Here is a 19,578-nt window from a genome sequence, read left to right on the forward strand (position 1 = left end):
CTGTGCTTGGGTCAGACTGTTTTTAATGCAGGCTAATAGTTACCATAGACATGCACTAGCCTCGCACCACTAAACTCTTCAAATATAAGGACTGCATGAATTAAAAAAATACATCTCCAGAAATCAACAACACTCTGGATAACTAGGAAATGAGGCACTATGTCAAAAATCCTGAAATATCCTTTTAAGCGTGACCATGCAGGGGTCAGGTCACCAACCTTATTTCAGCTCAGGGCTACTTTTAGAGCATTAAGTTGTTCGAGGGCTACCAGTTAAAAACAAATCCTAAAGACTTAAACGTACACTGTTCACTTATAGGATATTGACCCCATATTATATTAAAATAGCTTTATTTTAAACTCATACCGAGTCACAAGAACCGAAATAACTGTAATTTTAAGAATTAGATTCAAGAAAATGAAGTGTTTTACACTTTAGAAAAAGTCCCAAGGGCTACTGGACATGCCCCAAAGGGCCCCTGGGTGCCCGCGGGCACCACGTTGGCGACCCCTGCCATGCAGACGGCTAACCTGACAAGTACTGCTTATGTACCGCTACCAGAAGAAAATGTAAAGACTACTCAACACAGAGTATAATTTTAAATTTAAATATTAATACCAAGAGTATGAAAGTTTCATTACGGGCTGAAATCCTCTTATGTCTGTGTTAAACCTTATTTCGCTCAACTAGATGACATTTGTTATGACTTTTAACTTTTTATTTAATTATAGTTTTGGACATTTATTCGTGCTAGAACAAACACGTTTTCCAAAGAGACGACGTCTTACTGCTGCTGTGAATAAACAACGTAAAATGTTCCCCTAATGAGCAGAACCGAGCGCCTTCAGAAACCTCACAGTTTGAGATTGTTTTTCATGTACCGCCTCGTCAGTAAAGTGCACAAAGGAATGGAGGCGTCGCCACCGCTTTAATACAACACTTTTGCATCGCAGACTCCTGGATGGTAAGAAGGTGGGTAATAATGTAAACGACATTTTGGAAGTTCAAGTTTATTAAGAGGGACCAGAACTCGGTACCAGACTGTAACAGGGCTGAGAAACGGCATTCACACTGGACACTCTACAGTCCTCTCACAAGTAGAGCTGGGTAATAAATCGTCGACAAGGTCATATCGAAATCTCTGTTTGGGAGAGCAGCACATTTACAATAAGCCGAATGCCCATCTCGACTGCGCATGCGTGGGTCAATCAGGCTCCTAATTTCGGCCCAAACAAACCACTCCGCCATTGAAATGTGTGAGCGAGTCCAAGTAGCGGAGCGTGAACACTGAAGTGTATTGAGCCGTAACCGTGACCCATAAGGCTTACGGGCATTGGATAAAGACTAAGTCTAAGGAGTGGACCTGAGCGGACAGGACCTGGGATCAGCCCGACACAGACAACGCCACTTTTTAAATCATTTAAATTTGTCTTGAAATCACAGGGGAAAGTTTCAAAACGGTGTTAATGTTAAATATAGTGGGTAAATTTCTCAAATAAGCGATCGATTAGCCATGTTGTACCATCAGATCACTCGTAAAATAATATACAAATAAAGTACATTTGGCATAGCCTATATGTGTACGTGGATCTCTGTCACAATTAAAACAAAGATTTCGTTTACTGTCCACCTCGTTATTGACAAAACAAAACAAGGATTCTATGTTTTTACTTCTCATTCAGTTTAAATGTTCTGAATATCGGTGACATGAGGTCACAGTTTCAGACCCTGGACTTTGTCCAACAGTCGCCTTCAAGGGTCAGAAATGTTTTTCTCACATAGTTTTTCCAACTCTGTGAACAAGGACTGGTCGTCACTTTTGAAGCATCTCTACATATGATGCCTTTCAGTTCTTTCAGTTTCTGTCCATCTCCGTTCGCAGCCCTGATTGTAAAAATAGACTTTATGCTAATATTGTAACAAGCTCCACGGCGACGACAAAAACGCTTAAATCATCAACTTTCCAGCGGTTAAAACCATAGAAATAAAAGTTAAACGGTCCAAATCTTTCTTCGTTGCTTTACACCAGCTATCGATATTGTTTGGTAGGCAAAATAAATTCCATTACCCATAATGCAATGGGCGACCCGAGATGGGTATTCGGCTTATATCGAGAGCGTCTCTAATGTTAAGAAATGTGGATAATGTGGATAAAATAGGGAAAATGCGAAAATATGGGGGGAAATTGGAAAGATATACAGGGGAAAGAATTAGGATAAAATAAAATTGAGACATTTTTTGGGGAAAAATGGGGGGAAAAAAGCAAAATACAGGGGAAAGAATTGGGATAAAATCAGGAAAAAAATAGAAAAAAAAGTGGCCACTAAAATGTGGGAAGACGTTTATGCATATTTCTGATGGTTTGCAAAAATATCTCCTCATTGTTATCGGGAAAGTCCCCACAAATCCTGATTTATTTATTTTTGTCAATATCGCCCAGCCCTGCTCCAATAGTAATAATCTCACAGCGGGAAGAGTAAGTGCCATAATACATAAAAACATCATGATGAAACACTAATGTTTGAATGCCATCTCTCAGCACATTCCCCGTACCACATCATCGCTAAACTTGTTTGTTCATATTGCTCTTCTCTTTGTTCCTTCCTCCTGTTTTTTGCTTTTCACGGTGCTAACTAAAAAGCCTCTGACCTCACTTCATTTAAGTCTCACTCAGAAACGTTTGCATAAAAGGTTCTGGCGCTCACTTGAACGTCTGATTATACAGAGACGACTTTAACTTTGCGAAGAAATACGTTTTACACCAGCGTTGCAAAAAGGAAAACCTAGATCAAAATGACTAAAAAAAAGAAAAACGTAACTTGGAGCGAGAGGTGGAGCCGCTCGACAGAATCACGAGCTTCTTAAATCACGTCGAGGTCGAAACCACAAGGACACGACTCTCGACCAAAGCAAAATCGGGCAAAGAAAATCGCGTAGTGTGTGCTGAGCATTAGTCAACATTTAGGACGCTTGTGGCCCGACTGCTCCACTAAATCTCACCATTTTAAATTGCGGTTTCCGTCTGATTGCGATTACTCCGCCTGTTCAGATTGTCCAGGTTTAGACAAGTAATAAAAAAAACTTGTCAAAACTACTCACTTTGAAATAAATAGGACAAAAATCAAGTCGTTTTTAAATAGATATGACCTTTTTGCAAGACAGTAACAAAATCCAACACAGACACCCAGACGCTTTGACTGTTTTAATCCCCCCGTTTGGTCCTTGGATTTCAGGGGTGGGGGCTCTGGACTCTCTCCGGGGGCAGAGGACGCCGGCGCTAAAACTTGCCTGCGCTGGTCACGAAGGGGACGGATCCGAACAGGTCTGCGGGAGGAAGGGCTGAGGAGGCTGGCGTCTGCTGCTGCTGCTGCGGGTGAGGCGGGGTCTCTGCACTCGGGGTCCGCTCCACCGGCTTATCTGTGAGGAAAGACGAGCGTACTTTAAACTTTACTTCAGAAGCAGAGGATTCAAAGTTTAGCTTTCTTTTTTTGTCCAGACGATGACGGGCGGGGCCAGGAATATCACACGTTTTGGGAGCTTAGGTCGAGATGAGACGCTCCGGGAGATAACGGATATTTTTCAGAGGGAGTTAAAGTGTGTAAAAGTTCTCTTTAAGCTATATTCTTCTGTGATCTGCCCTTATACATTCTGAAAGTACAAATCAGTTTAGATATATGTCATGAAAATGAAGTTAGCGGCTTGTAAAACACGGATGTTCTGCCTGAAAACATCAAGGCAAGGTTCAGTTTGACAGAACATCTGCACAGCGCCACCTTCTGTTCATAGAGTGTGCATTATCATTAAGCTTCTGCAATCAGTCAAACGCATGACTTGTTACTTTGAAGCCTTTTTGTAATGTAGTGCAGTAGGTAATATTATAAATCTTGTTCAAATGTAGTTCTCGACAAAAATACTACTGTATTTTCCGGACTATAAGTCGCACTTTTTTTCATAGTTTGGCTGGGGTCTTATACTCCGGAGCGACTTTTTTTAAAATTAAAAATACTTTAACATGCCGCTAGGGGGCACTGCAGGCTAATCGAGCAGCCGAAAGAAAGTTTGGAGTGAGCGAGAGAGCGGAGGTTACTGCAATGAAGTAAACAAAACAAGGTAATCACGGGCTAAAAGCTAGATGGCCACAGCTAGAGGAACGAGTTTGCAGATGAGAGCTTAAAAACATGGAAAAGGCTTGTCAACAGTGCAGTTACATCTCCTTCCCCAGGTAGTTGCCAAGGCAATTGATTTAGGTTTTCGAGAGTTTGGTCTGTTCTTCATGCTATAATTATCTGAACTGTTTATGTGACGTTAACGTACCAGACACCTATTTAGTTCATTGTTTATGCTTCATGTTATAGGGTTACGCTAGCAAACCGTACGCCTATTCAGCCTGTTTTTTCGTCATTAGGCAATGTTTGACTGGTGCGTCTTATACTCCGGAGCAACGTTTAGTACGGAAAATACGGCACTCAAGTAAAGTAAAGCCTCGTAATAAAATAAATGAAGTACGAGGCAGAAATCTGAAAGAGGTGCTGCGTGTTGTGTCACTTGCTTGCTCTGAGCAGGTCGAACTCGCGGTCGAGCAGCTCCTCCTCGGTGAGTTTGGAGAAGTTGTCCTCTCCGAAGGGGTTCCAACGGGACATGTCCGGGGGGTGACTGACCACAGGGGGCTGGGGCTGGGATGGGGGCACGTCCGAGGGCAGCAGCGGGTTCCTACTGGACGACAAGCACGATTAAAGTGGCTCATCCAAAGCACGCAGACAAACTAAACTATCAAAGGCAGGTCTCTTTCTGATTGTATTCCACACAGAGCCATGATGCGTTCAAGTGCTTGTGGGGCAGATTCTCTGAGGGCGGAGCTTCTTTACTCGCTTATTTGCTTTGAGTCACGCTGAGAACAGACTGTTTTAGAATCAAAATATTTTACAAGCTGCTCAGAGCAGCTCTCTTTATGACATTGAAGATGGAAATTGTCTAAAAATGTGCCTCTTCTGCGCAGATACGGCTTCCTAGAGGCGACGGGCGACACCAGAAAGACTGCTATAATACAGAATCCTATGAGGACTTTACATTGACCGAAAACTACTTAAAACCCTGGTTCACAATGAAGACATTTCTGCCAGTGCCAATCGAGGAGGAATCTGGCAAAAGCTTAATGCAGCCGGTCAACCCTCATCCCAATTTACAATACTTCTCGACCTAAATTAATTTGTTGAAATACAATTACTTTTGTGTGTGAAACTAACGAAAACCTTTGAGTTTTTGTTGACTAAAACTAGACTAAAACTCACATTTAGAAATTACTAAAACTAAAGATAATTTTCAAAAGACTAAGATTGAAACTAAGAGGGCGCCAAAAACGACACTGAAGCAAAATCAAAGTAAAATTTGCCAAAGAAAAATAAATGTGTTGAAACCTGCGGAAAGACTAGTTTTTTTTTAGATTCTTTGATGAAACTCTGACCAGAAGGACATGATTTTACACGACCAACTAACATCCAAGTCACACTGCAGCCTCCGAATCACTCCCTCTACAACAGGGGTGTGAAACATGCGAGATGATTTACTCGGAACCCTGCCCTGTAGAGCATGTAAGTGTGTAAAAAAAAAAAAGTCTCTAGCCCATTCCTGTGCAGAGTTATGAATATTTAACCCCTTAACTCCCACCTGAACCGAGCACATTTTCTCCAGTTTGGCTTTACCCCAGTCCAAAAGCTTCTTGAAGAGCTGTGAAAATAGCAACAAAACTGAGACGAAAACAATGATGGAAATGTGACAAAAAAGTGAGAAAACACTGACAAAAAAGTGACGAAAAATTGATGAAAAAGTGGCAAAAATGTCACAAAAATGTCACAAGAAATTGACAAAAAATTGACGAAATGTGACAAAAATGTGGGGAAAAAAGACAAAAATTTGACCCAAAAAAATGACAAAAATGTGATAAAATGTGACAAAAAAATTACAAAAAAAATGATTAAAAAAAATTACGAAAAAAATGACAAATGTGACAAAATGCGCCTTTGCTCTGCCCAATCCCGTCAGACCTTGGAAGCTAAGCAGGGAAGGGCCTGGTCAGTTCTTGGATGGGAGACCGTTTGGTAACACCAGGAAGCCTAGCGAATGTAGTGAGTGAGTGAATGAGTGGTTGGTGGTGGTCGGAGGGGCCGATGGCGCAGACTGGTTGCCTCGCTTCCGTCAGTCTACCCCAGGGCAGCTGTGGCTACAATAGTAGTTTACCACCACCAAGTATGGAGTGAATGAATAATGCAATGTAAAGCGTCTTTGAGTGTCCAGAAAAGCGCTATATAAAACCGATGCATTATTATTATTAAAAATGACAAAAATGTGATAAAAAAATGACGAAAAAATGACAAAAATGTGACAAAAAATGACAAAAAAATGACAAAAAAAGTTACAAAAATGAGTTGAACACCCAACAAAAAAATGATGGAAAAAAAATCTAATGCGTGAGGAAAAAGATCCTCTCGGTTCAGGAGGGAGTTAAGGTTGTTAAAGAATAACCAGAATGCTCGTTTTAGCCACTAGGGGGCACTAAATTTAAAAAAAGGAAAGAGTTCCACAGGTGTCCAGCAGAGGGCACTGACATAATAAGAGCTCAGGATATGTACGACCCATTATATAGCCCCAGGGCGCTGTGGCTTGAGGAACTGGTGACACAGGCTTGTAAAGTGCAATACAAGTGCAAGCTGTTGTTACTAATGAAGCTACAGTCAAGTTAGGGCTTTGACCAAATCATTTATTGGAAAAAAAATCTCTGTTATATGCGGGGACCCAAAATGAGTTTGACACCCCTGCTCTACAATCACATTCACCTGGCATTCGCAAATGTGGTGTCCACCGGCGACGGCCCTCCTCTCATCTGCACCGCTGCCGTCGCGGTCATGGGGTTCGGCGACGAGGTGTTGTACGAACCGAGAGGCACCTGGAAGTCCAGCGGTGAGGGCGACAGGTAGGGGGCGCTGTGCTGCGGCGCGTGGTGAGCCTGCTGCTGCTGCTGCTGCTGCTGCTGCTGTACGAAGGCCTGCTGATACTGGTGCAGCTGCGCTCACACAGGGGACAGGGGCCGAGGGGTGAGGGGCGGACCACAATGATTGCAATGATTTCAATGACTGTGTGAACAGATGATTGTTGTGATTTTGGAGATGGTTAGATTTTACAGCTGGATTTGGAAAACTGGGGGTGTTAAGGAAGACAGGGTTGAGGGGATGAAAGTTAATAAACTGGAGCAGTGTCAGTCGTCCCACAAGTGTTTGTTCTTGTCGTTTCTCTAAAAAAATGTACGTTTTTTGTCTGGTTCTTGTACTCTCTAAAGCAGGGGCAGGCAAGTTGGCGTCACGGAGGGCCGATTTCCATCTTTGCCAAATCACCGAGGGCCGAACCTCACTATTGTAACCTAAAGTTAAGAACCATTTTCTGTTAATGCCAAAGTTTTACATCAGTGGTTTTGAAGTGGTCCGGCTCGGAGACCCGCCATTAACTTAATGACAAGCTGCGACCCAAATAAAACTGTAATTTGTCATATATCGTATAAAATATTGTATTTACCACATGGTTTTATTGAACAAGCCGTAGATTTGCTTTTAAGACTGAAATTATGATCAAAACAACCCAATAATACTAATTTTAACAGACTCCAGTGTGTTTCTGTGTAGTTTCAGATGGAAAATATTGAAAAAAGTTCCCTATAGGCTCGTGACCCACTTTTGAGTCCCGACCCACCAGTTGAGAATCACTGTTTTACATTATACATGACCAAGTGGGATGTTCTGCAAGGATATTTAAAAAATACACCATAAAAAGACACTATTTCTCGCATTTTTAGAGTACTTTAACAGGTATTTGATCCCTTATTTGCAAAATATATTTCTCAAAATCATATTGGGGGCCAGAGGTTCTGTGCTGGAGGGCCAGATTTGGCCCCCGGGCCTGACGTTGCCTACCCCTGCTCTAAAGAAAGCAGATTGATGCTCTGTAGTCTAACACCGAAAACCCAGCACCTGTCCCCGGAACAACTTCTTTTTTATCTTCTAAAATGCACGGTTTCATCTTTTCCCAATGTAACAACTGCTACAACAAATCGCCCGTTTCCAAATCGCTCCCTCAAAGCGTCTCCAAAAGGATCATCTCTAAAGTTCGTGGCTGCCTCTCTCTGAACAAGTCTGTGGGGAATAAGCACATTTCTCTCTCCTCACCCCGTGTTCGCTCCCTGGTGGAGGCTCAGGGAACAGATTGCCTTCTAAACAAAAACAGATGGTAGCGTTTCAGAGGGAACAGCCTATAAATGTCTCCGCCCAGGCAGATCGCGCTGGGAGCACGTCTCTCCGCTGTGTTTTGGTGCCTCGGAGCGTTGTGGAAAAGGAGTTTTTTAACGGAAGATTTGGAGAGACGTCGGGGGGGGGGCGTAGGAAGTTCGGAGCGTCTGTTTCCGTCGACGTTTTGGCACCGAGCAGGAAGCGATTTTGACAGAAAAGAGCGCACTTTGCCAGTGTTTTTGAAGGGAGCACATTGAAGTAAAATTTAGAACGCGCCGCTTGTAACTTCCCCGCTGTGCGTCCATGTGCTTCTCTGTCATCCGATAATTATTTTGGATCAAGTCTTCGCGCGGTTAACGAGGCCCAGAACATAAGGATCTTTCGGATAATGTCATCATCTGCTGGTCAGACCACACGCCACGTTTCACGAGACAATATTAAGCGAAAGCTACATTTGAACTGGATAAAATCTATATATCACACAGTTTAATGATCGACCACTTTGTGCTTGTTATCAGACTCATAGTTCAAGGTATATCCAGGGAACAGGCAGTCAAATTGAATGCCTTTTAACGCCCAAATACAATATGTTTAAAGGTGCAAACAGAAGCGATCTATAATCTGTCACAATAATTATGATATTGACTTAATGTTCAATACAATGCATTTTGGGCTCAATATATATCTTCTGTTCATTTATTTGCATTTTTATCTCAATTTTTAGAATGCAATCCTTCAATTTTAACCCAAAGTAAGTTGTATCGCATTGTATTTCATGATAATTGTGGGATTGTTTAACATCTTACCACCCGCCTAAACCAAATGCATTCTGTCCTCTTTGGCTATTATATAGGTCTGTGTAACACCTCATTTGAAAGCTAAGACCCACAAAACTGATCTTTTTCTTCGCATTGTTGCTGTGTGGTCTCACTTTATGTATGTTTCTTTTTCTTCTTTTTTTTCATTTTTGTGACATTTTTGTTGAATTTTTGTCATTTTTTGTTGAATTTTTGTGACATTTTTGTTGAATTTTTGTGACATTTTTGTTGATTTTTTGTGACATTTTTGTTGATTTTTTGTCATTTTTTGTTGAATTTTTGTCACATTTTTGTTGAATTTCTGTCACATTTTTGTTGATTTTTTGTCATTCTTTGGTTGAGTTTTTGTCACATTTTTGTCACATCTTTGTTTAATTTTCGTCACATTTTGTCACATTTTGTTGAATTTTTGTCATTTTTGTTGCTGAATTTTTGTCACTTTTAGGTTGAGTTTTTGTCCCATTTTTGTTGAATTCTTGTCACTTTTTGTTGAATTTTTGTCACATTTTTGTTGAATTTTTGTCACATCTTTGTTGAATTTTTGTCACTCTTTGGTTGAGTTTTTGTCACTTTTTGTTGAATTTTTGTCACATTTTTGTTGCATTTACATCCTTGTTTTCTTCTCATTTTTTGTGGCTATTTTGGTGCTTTTTTCCCAAGAAGCTTTTTGATAAGGGTAAAACCAAACTGGAGAAAATGGGACCCGTTCAGGTGGGAGTTAAGAGGTTAAGAATAAGTATGAGCGAACAGAGCTTAACTGTCACTTTTAAGCTTTAGAGTTACTTTCTGGCAATATAAGGTCTTCAATAATATCGTTTATTGCGATAGTTTCCTGCCTCAATACATCCAACTTCAGATTTTGTTTTCGTGACAGGCCTATCTGTTCAGTATCATCAATCAACGATTTTTAAAAATGTATTTGATCAAAGAAATGTAAAATGTTAAGTAAATTTAGATAATAAAAGTGGGAAACCATTTTAAAAAGTGAGAAGTTTGGAGCCAAAATGTATGTCAAACTGATCGAAAGTTTTAGGAAACCGAAACCTTTTTGTATTTTTCATTTATTGAAAAGAACTAGACTTTTTAGAGCGTTTTACCATGTTACAAAATTGTTCACACATCAAAAATGGACCTGGAGCCGTGTTTCGAGCCGCTAGCACATCTTTGAGTACTCTTTCAATCTTTCCCAGTGGCTGCCTCTAGTATCGCGGCGGCAGCTCCTAAAAATCTCCTCTTTTGTGTCCAGTAAATGCTTTCATCCCTTCTCCATCGCTTGCTAAACTTAATCCTTACCCTAGTCACATGGTCTACTTTTCTTCTCTTTATTGACATAACTGCAAAGGGGAGCGAGAGGAGAGGGTGGGAGGGGCTTAGAGTGAGATTGTACTTGTGAGATTACTTGTTTGCACATTGTCCTGTTCCTTGATTGCACATTTTCCTGACTATTTGCTGAGCTGATGCAACAAGCGAGATCAATAAGGTTTACCTTATCTCTTACATTGAATCAATATTACATTTTCTAACCAACAAAGTGCAAAGTTGGGCTTACGCTGTGCGACTGTGTTATTTTGGCACAAATGTTGATCGCACAATTTTTAAATTGCCGATCTTTCAGCCTCTCACACAGTGAAATACAGCTGCAGGTGCCAGGAGGAGGAGCCACAGGGCTGACGCAGCGCAGAGGTGAGCCACTGTGCGATTGTTCAAAGAGACAATCGTAGCTACAATCAAAGTTTTGTCGTAGCAGTTTCAGGTTTCAGCGCGACATGCTAGCGGTGTTTATTTTATGCAGAAAAGTCCAGAGAAAGTCCTGAGAAATGCGTAGTCGGATCCGTTCATTCCCGGGACACTGACAGAGATCGTCCAGAGCAAGAGGATGGCTCACACTACGACGAGTGTTCCAAAATATCAGACACTGTTTTACCTATTTTAAAACTTTGTCCCCATCTCACTATACGACCAACGACCTACAATTTACTACTAGTAAACAGTAGTAATAGTAGTCGTATAGTTCTTAAATAAAAAACTTTATAAATCCAGTAGTTTGTGAAGGCAAATATTCTATGACTGACTAGTGTTTTCCGTGTGTGTTCACATAACCTTACATGGGTGTTTAAAATCATCCCCACCTGTCTCCAAAGATCGGACTTTGTGAAGCTAGTTTCCCTGGATGTTTGAGAAACGCAGTGATTTATATCTATTGGCCTTGAGTTTCACACTTTGCCTCAGGATCGCCCTCACTGCAGTGGAGTTGACTTTTATGGAGGAGTTCGAGACACTCACCATCGCGGCGTACTGGGCCTGAGCCACCTGCTGCTGATACACCGCAGGCTGCATCATCATCTGCTGCTGCAGTAACATCTGCTGCTGAAGGGCCTGTTGGTACTGGACACAGTGGAGTTTTGTTACGCTTTTATATCAAATACAGAATCCCATTGTAAACAAGGCAAGGAGGTCACGTTTAAGTGATGTCACATCATTTTCATAGAGCCTAAAAGTTTGTTTTGTGGCAGAATTTGAAAAGGCACAGAAATATATTGGGTGTTCTAAACTTTTGTTCTAATGAATAACAGTGAAATATTTGTCACAGAGCTTGAGGCTAATTCTGAGACAACACCGGGAATGACTTCCTGCTCATTGGGAGACATTGGGAGATGATCACATCCTGACCAAAAAAAATGTTGCCACAAAAACAAAGGTCACACGCTCTAATATTAGGTTGTTCGCCTTAGCTTTAATTACAGCTCATTTGCAGTGGCCTGGTTTCATTAAGTTTCTGCAATGTCCAAAGATCCGGTGTTGCATTCATTTTTCACCAGGATCTTGCATTAATGATGAGAGAGTGTGACCACTAGGCAAAGCCTTATACAGCACATCAAAGATTCTCAATGGAGTTAAGGTCTGGATCTGCTCCCTGAACCACACCACAAAGTGAACCCCATGAATCCTGGCATTGTCATCTTGGAAAACATGCCTTTCCATCATGTGAGTTTTGTTGTTATGGCAGCCATTTTGAATACCAAAGTAGAACTATGCAGTACTACAGCAGGTAACAGTATCTCTACTCAGGATATAAATGAAAGACAACTGACTGACAGTGGCATCTTTATGTACTTGTAATTATTGCTCAAGAAGACAAGAGTAAAAACACAGCCCCAGAGACGCAGGGGCTTCAACAGCTCAGCTCTGACCTCTCCAAGAGAAAACCCTGAACCACACTCCAAACATCAGAGGTCAGAGCTGAGCTGTTACTGTGTTATTTCCTCAGTGTTCGTAGATGTGAGCCACACATGTGTTGATCGTGTTGAAGCCACAGTTAATTGAATCAACTGTCAATGGTCGACAGTTGCTAACCGGTAGCATGCTAACATCTTGTGTGGCTTGAACACGGTCTCTACTACGTCTGTGCCAACTTTTCTGGTTATATCACATAAACGTGTGTCTCTGGGGCCGTGGTTTAACAGTTACCTTCTCGAGCAATGATTACGAGTTCATAAAAATGCCACTGTCAATCAGTTGTCTTTCATTTTCTTCCAATCAATAGTGATATTGTTAGTATGTTGTAGTACTGCATAATTCTACTTCGGTATTCAAAATGGTGTCCAGAACTATGCGTGATGTCATTGGAAATGCATGTATATGCCCGTGCATCAGGGAAAAAGAAATCCATTGATGGAATAACCTGGTCATTCAGGATGTTCAGGTTGTCAGCGGTTCTCATTCTTTGGGCTCATAGTGTTGCTGAACCTAGACCTGACTAGAACTAATTACGTCCAGGTAAAGGAAACTTTTCTTTTGGTCAGGCAGAGTAGCTCAGTGTTACTGTTAAAATAATCACTGACATGACAATAAAAACTTTGTGTGGAGAAGGTGCTTTACTTTGGTGTTCATAAAGTCTAAATAATTATGTAAACCAATAAAACAACAAATTAAACCAAAGACGGGCACAATATCTTTTATGCAAATGAGTGTGGATCATGCCACTATAAAAAGGGCCCACGAAATCGATATGGATGGATAGTTAAAAGACAAAAACTCATTCCTTTTAGAGGACCATTAAGCTTCCTTTGGTACTTTTTGTGTGATTTCCTGGAACCTTTCAAATTGCGATTTCACTTTGATTGTGAATTCTTGTGCAAACCCTCCCTGAGCTTCTTACATTTTGACACAATAGAACTACAGGACATAGTTTGAAATGTTGGAGTCCAAACCTGTAGGTATTGCAGTTGCTGAGCGTTGGCGTGCTGCAGTTGTTGAGCGTTGGCGTGCTGTAGATGCTGAGCGTTGGCGTGCTGCAGTTGTTGAGCGTTGGCGTGCTGTAGATGTTGAGCGTTGGCGTGCTGTAGATGTTGAGCGTTGGCGTGCTGTAGATGCTGAGCGTTGGCGTGCTGCAGTTGCTGAGCGTTGGCGTGCTGTAGATGCTGAGCGTTGGCGTGCTGCAGTTGCTGAGCATTGGCGTGCTGTAGATGCTGAGCGTTGGCGTGCTGTAGATGTTGAGCGTTGGCGTGCTGTAGATGCTGAGCGTTGGCGTGCTGTAGATGCTGCGCCTGATGCCCTGTCTGATGGGGCTGTGAGTGAGGCTGTGAATGGGGCTGTGGGTGAACTGTCTGCTGCTGCTGCTGAAGCTGCTGCTGCAGTCTCAGGTCTCCGGGCTGGAGCTGCTGCAGGACTCTGTGCTGTTGGCTGTTGTTGGTCTGAGGGGCCAGAGAGGGCGCCGTGGAGCCAGGAGTCGGAGCTACGAGGACAAACAAAGAGGCAAGGCAAGTTTATTTCTAGAGCACAATTCATACACAGGGCAATTCAAAGTGCTTCACAGTTAAAGCAGCATTAAAATATAAGAAAAACAAATACAATCAATAAAAACATCAACATAAAATTAATCAATTACAGTAAGAGGCAAGAGTGTAGATAAAATACTTTCAGTTATATGCATTTTTAAGTCTTGTTTTGACTCGCTCTGTCTTGAGCACTATTTCACTCTGTCTTGAGCACTATTTTTAAGTCTTGTTTGGACTCGCTCTGTCTTGAGCACTATTTCACTCTGTCTTGAGCACTATTTCACTCTGTCTTGAGCACTATTTTTAAGTCTTGTTTGGACTCGCTCTGTCTTGAGCACTATTTTTAAGTCTTGTTTGGACTCGCTCTGTCTTGAGCACTATTTTGCTCTGTCTTGAGCACTATTTTTACTTGCTTATTCACAAAAAGTTACGTAACCTCTATTTTGTCGCTCCTTCTCCTCTGGACATCAACATAAAATTGAGCTGTTGCAAAATGACAACGTTTTATGGCTCTCAGAATCCTTCTTTTGGCCCCTCAGCATTGATATTTAACATTTTTTAAATGTGTACTTAAGTCTATGGAAAGGAAAGTGCAGTAAGGACTGCGATATTGAGCTGGTCAGATTTCAAATAGGCTTGGAGCGCTCTCTGCAGGCAGTAACAGGAATAACAAAATATAAACAGATACATCATCTTTGAGAACGCCCACAAATGGTCACGTTGGTGCGGGGAAAAAACGAGAGAAAATAACTAGGGTTGCAAAGAGGTGGAAAATTCCCGATACAATTCCGGAAACTTTAAATGGAAATTATAGCTCAGTCATTTTGGGAATGTGTTGTTCAAAAGCTTAACATCTTAACCTCCACCTGAATCAAGCACATTTTCTCCAGTTTGTGTGTGGAATATCTAATGGATGTTTCTACTAAAATGAATTTAGATTTTGTAGAGTTTCCTTGGACATTTCTAATACTTTGGACACAAAGACCGGCACCAACACATTCCACATTTTGTGCTTCAGAAACATCCTGCTGTCGATCAGAGCTATATTTAGTCCGACCTTTAAATCTGTTGGCGGCAGCGACTATAAATCGAAGTCCACACCTCATGTTCTGCGTGATCCTTGATTCCGTGACCGTTCTTTTGCAGTATGTTGGTCGTGCTAGTTTTTTCTCGAAGTGAGACGTCCTGCTGCCAGTCTGTCATATTTATAAATATCTTGACCCCTGTTCATCGACACTGGCAGAATGTTCACTCAACACAGCCAACGCCGCGCTGGAAAAGACTATGTTCTGTCCATAGAATTATATACTGACATCAAGTTAGGCCGTCTGCTAGATATATAACTCTTAAAGTGGACAGATCCTTCATAATTGTGGCTTATGAAGCAGCTTTTGGGCTCGTCAGCTTTTATTTTTTATTTTTTTCACTTATGTGTATGGAGGCCTGTGTTGGTTTTCCTCTCAGTTTGGTTGGAGTGTCCTAGTTGAGTTGGAGCTTGTGAAGTGTGGAGTCTGTGGAGCTAATTAAGTGCAGATATTGTTGCAAGAGTGAAATGAAAACCTTATTTGGAGAAAACGGCCCTAAAGCTCTTTAATGAGTATGCGATATATTTCTCTGGTCTTTTCGCAGCAGGTTTCCCCCAGAAAGGGAATGACCATATTTGGATCACAGCATCACCTCGAGCACTTTGCGTAGTACACGTCGATATCCAGTTCGGCTTTACCCAAATGTAAAAACTTCTCGACTGGGGAGCAACAGTGTAACTCCTCATTTGAAAGAAAACTGATAACTTTTTTTTGTGTCACATTTTTTAAGTGATTTTGTCATGTTTTATGTCTTTTTATGGTGATTTTTTGTTGTGCTTTCATAGTTTTTTTTTGTTGCTGCTTTTTTAACGTTTTTTTTGTTGTTTCGTCTTCATCCTCTTTTTCGGCACTATTTTGAAACGTTTTTCAAGCTGCTTTTAGATTTGGGCAATGACAAACTGGGGAAAGTGTGCTCGGCTCAGTTTAAACTCTGACATGAAGACGTTATGGGACAAAATTCCCAACCAAAAAATTCCACATTGACCATCGTGGGAAGAAACTTTCCCTTGTCATGTCTCGCCTTAAGTGAATATCACGCACGTTAAGATGTTAAGAGTTATGGTGATCACGTATTCACAGATGTCTGACCTTTCTGGCCGTTGGCGCCGGCGGCTGAAGGCACGCTCATCTTGACCGGAGTGACAGTGTTGTTGAGAGGAAGCACGTTGCTGTTCGCCGCCTTCGGTCTCTGTCGGGGCGCGATGGACGTCTCAGTGGGACCCACAGAGTCCGTGATCCTGACGGGGAGAAAAAACGGTTGGAAAAAATGCTCAAAGGTACGTCATTTATTTACATATCGACGCTATTACCTTGCTTTCGTCATGCTCTTCTTGGCGGCGATGTCACTGGCCGTTAGTGGCTCTGGTAACGATGTGGGGATGGGAGAGTTCTGGAAGACAAAGAGAGACATGAACACACAGAACAACAACAATGTGCTACAAATGCACAAAAAAAAGACTCTTAAGAGATAAAATCCATTGAGTATCAATAGAACTAGAGTTGTCATATACACAGCTAAACAGAACTGCTTTCAGACTGAATTGAAAAACTTTGGTGCAAACCGTGATAAAACGCTACACATGATATATTTAAAATAGTGGGTGCATGATGGGGACAAAAGGCAGTGGTGGAAAACAACAAAACTAAAAAAGAAATACCGTAAATGCTCTACTATAGGCCAGGGCCTTTATTTACTCAAGGGCATCTAGGACCAGGCCTTTATTGGAACCAGGCCACGAAAAGAGACAGGCCTTTATTTCTATTTGAGCAAAATGGACGACCAGGAAAATGAAGAAAAACGAGATTTGTGTCCATTTGCACCTAAAATAACACTCTCCCAGCGGCTGGAACATTGACGCCTTTTATTTTGTCGGGACAACAGGAAGTGTTTCGTTGCTGTTAGCGGAGCTTTGACATCAATGTCACTGCAGGTTTCTGTTTCGTTTTTACCGCGGACCGGATTATTTGTTGTTTTCTTGTGTAAAAGGCGAGTTTAGACGGAGCGTTTGTGTTCGTGATCGATCATGAGACTGACTCGAGAGAAGACGAGACGCTCGCGCTGATGGGAGGAGTTATTTTGAGGCGTGGGACTGACCTGCACACGGAGCAGCTGGACGTGCTTTGAAGACGCGATGGTGACTTTATTAAAACCCTGGAGGGTCACACAACATTTGATGCCCTGTTTCCAAATATAGTCACAGGAGGTTTGAAAAGTGGCTAAATCTGTGTCAAAGTTACGCTCGGATCAGCTCCTCCGCAGCGTCCCCCCTCGGCCCGGGTTCCCGTTTGTTTACGTCCTGCACGTGAGTTTTCATTTACATGAGTATGAGACAAATTCCTAACATGGGGAATATTTCTACCGCTATAGTTTCTAATAAAAGCCCCGGCCTGTTTTAGAGACCGGCTTTAATTTGCCTCCGCCAGCCGCAAACCCGGAGACCCGGCCGCTAATGGAATACAGACCAGTATTAGAGAATTTACGGTACTTTAACTTTACTTAATCAATTTTACTTACTCACAACATTTTAGAGCCTGAATCTGTCCTTTCTACACCTTTCTACATTTTCCTTTTGAAGTAAACTTGCATTGTTTATTATAAGCTTTAGATGTTATGACTTACATTTAGATTTGGCACCGGACAGTCTTTCCCGGCCAACTTGAAGGCAAAGTGGGAGACCAGGTAAATGTCCGGCCTCTTCTCCTGGTCGGGTTCAAGCATGTATCCTGCACACGGGAAAAACAAAAGCTTTTCAATCTTTGTGACCTGGAAAAAAACAGACTCTGTTTACCGGGGACAACAGAGTCACGTTAGTTTTTTATCCCTCTGCAGTTTGTGCTAGTGGCCACTAGATGGGGATATTGGTTAAATCACTGCTCTACAAAAGCTTTTCGGGAAGTGAAATGCAGGATTGAGCAACAAACTGGTTTAAACAAGTCAAACTCAGAAGAAACTTTGAACACCCCACACTTTACTTAAGAATGATGTCAGGATCTGACAATTGTCTCATTCATTTGCAATCGGATTGACATTCTTTTGCTAATCTGTAATAACTTCCTTTTAACTGGTAGCACTTTAAGTAATAATGCATTAATAAGATGGAAATAACGTGGTCTTTAAGTGTAAAACCAGGGCAAATATTGATTGTAATTGCGATAGCGATAATTATCGATATCTAATGCCACACATCACCACACTTACTTTTTTGAACCATTCCCTTAGATAGTTAAGAGGGGAAAGAGATATTTATGAAGAAACTTGGACATTACAGCTTAAAAAAAAAAATGTAGAGCCAACAGACAACTTACAGCTTTTTTTTATTAACTAAAATAAACGTGTAGTTAAATGTGTTTTAGACCATCATTTTTTGTATTTTCAATAAAGTTGTGGAATAAAACGAAAGAACCATGAAATGTTATTTAAAATGGTACTACTTTTAAATATAGATTTAGTGTCTTTTGGGATGAAGTGTAATGTTTCAATGCCATTCAAGGCCTTTATTTTGGCACAATTAACACTAACTCAGTATAAAGCTTGCATACGACCTGGAAATCTCTAATATTCTTGGCAATGAAACGAGCTGGAAAATGCCCTCAATATTCTCATTATTTCTATTTACCATGTCATTCCTGTGCTGCAGAGCAGTGGTTCTCAACCTGGGGGTCAGGAGACAAATTTGGGGGGGTCGCCAGATCATGTAGATAAAATATAAATACTTTTTTAGCGCATACTATAATATTTTATTGTCGTATGTGTGTGCTATTTTACCAGAGTGCCATTATAGGTTCGTAATTGGCTGAATTTTATTTTAGCCATTTGTTTTTTTTCTTTGTTTTTTAAGAACTATGTAGGCTAATGTTCCGATATCTCGCGGTGTGACCCGGGTGGGGGGTCACGAACCCCTTTAACTGTTATAACGGGGGACGCGGCTCCAAAAGGTTAAGAACCACTGCTGTAGAGGAATCCTCCCTTGTACTTACGGATGAGCCGGTGAAGTTTTCCGGAGTATTTGGAGTTATCGGGAATGATAAAGGTCCCATCACAAATGGCGACCTGACTCTCCCCAAAAGGAAGTGAGAAGAAACACAGCTTGTACAACAAGCAGCCCAGCGCCTGCAGACAGAGATTAGAAACAAGCGTCACAAACACGTCTCTGCCCCGTCAGGCTGTGGACGCCGTCAGCGCAAGGACACGACGGAGCAGCGGCTTTGGAACCAAGAGCAGTGAGAATCACAAACAAACTGTCGCTGATGTGACACTTGTATTAGTTTAGCGGTTCATATTTGAGTCTTTTCTCAAATGTTACTGCATCTAAATCACGATGAGCAGAACTTTCATTTTATTTTTCACTTACGTTGCAAATCTAAGACTTCAAGCCATAAATCATTGCCAAATCTGAATGATCCAGATGTTTTCAGCCGTTGTCCACATCTAGGTGAGGTCAAAGCCTCGTTAGAAATCAATTATGAATGTACAGACTTTGAGACTTTACTTTAGATCAGGTATAAAAATACTGATCTGAATGAATCACACTTTACTTTAGCGGCACAGGCACTTTTTCCGTTTCCTGCGAGACGTCGCTTAAAGGCCCGATATTGGATTTTCTGATTGCAAACAATGAAAGAGGAA

General features: G+C 41.5%; 1 protein-coding gene across 1 annotated transcript in view; it reads right to left on the reverse strand.

Moving 5' to 3' along the window:
- bmp2k (BMP2 inducible kinase) overlaps positions 1 to 19,578 on the reverse strand; it is an 81,084-nt gene that overhangs the window by 16,340 nt on the left and 45,166 nt on the right. The window contains exons 7-15 of the mRNA XM_079569135.1: positions 18,930 to 19,062; positions 17,572 to 17,675; positions 16,262 to 16,341; positions 16,041 to 16,189; positions 13,300 to 13,823; positions 11,372 to 11,473; positions 6,831 to 7,057; positions 4,550 to 4,710; positions 3,289 to 3,417 (exon numbers count right to left, since the gene is read on the reverse strand). Of these exons, the coding sequence (XP_079425261.1) occupies positions 3,289 to 3,417; positions 4,550 to 4,710; positions 6,831 to 7,057; positions 11,372 to 11,473; positions 13,300 to 13,823; positions 16,041 to 16,189; positions 16,262 to 16,341; positions 17,572 to 17,675; positions 18,930 to 19,062 (1,609 nt within the window). The remainder of the gene's footprint in view (positions 1 to 3,288; positions 3,418 to 4,549; positions 4,711 to 6,830; positions 7,058 to 11,371; positions 11,474 to 13,299; positions 13,824 to 16,040; positions 16,190 to 16,261; positions 16,342 to 17,571; positions 17,676 to 18,929; positions 19,063 to 19,578) is intronic.

Source organism: Gobius niger (assembly GCF_951799975.1).
Source record: "Gobius niger genome assembly, chromosome: 1".
In the NCBI taxonomy this organism is placed as follows: Eukaryota; Metazoa; Chordata; class Actinopteri; order Gobiiformes; family Gobiidae; genus Gobius; species Gobius niger.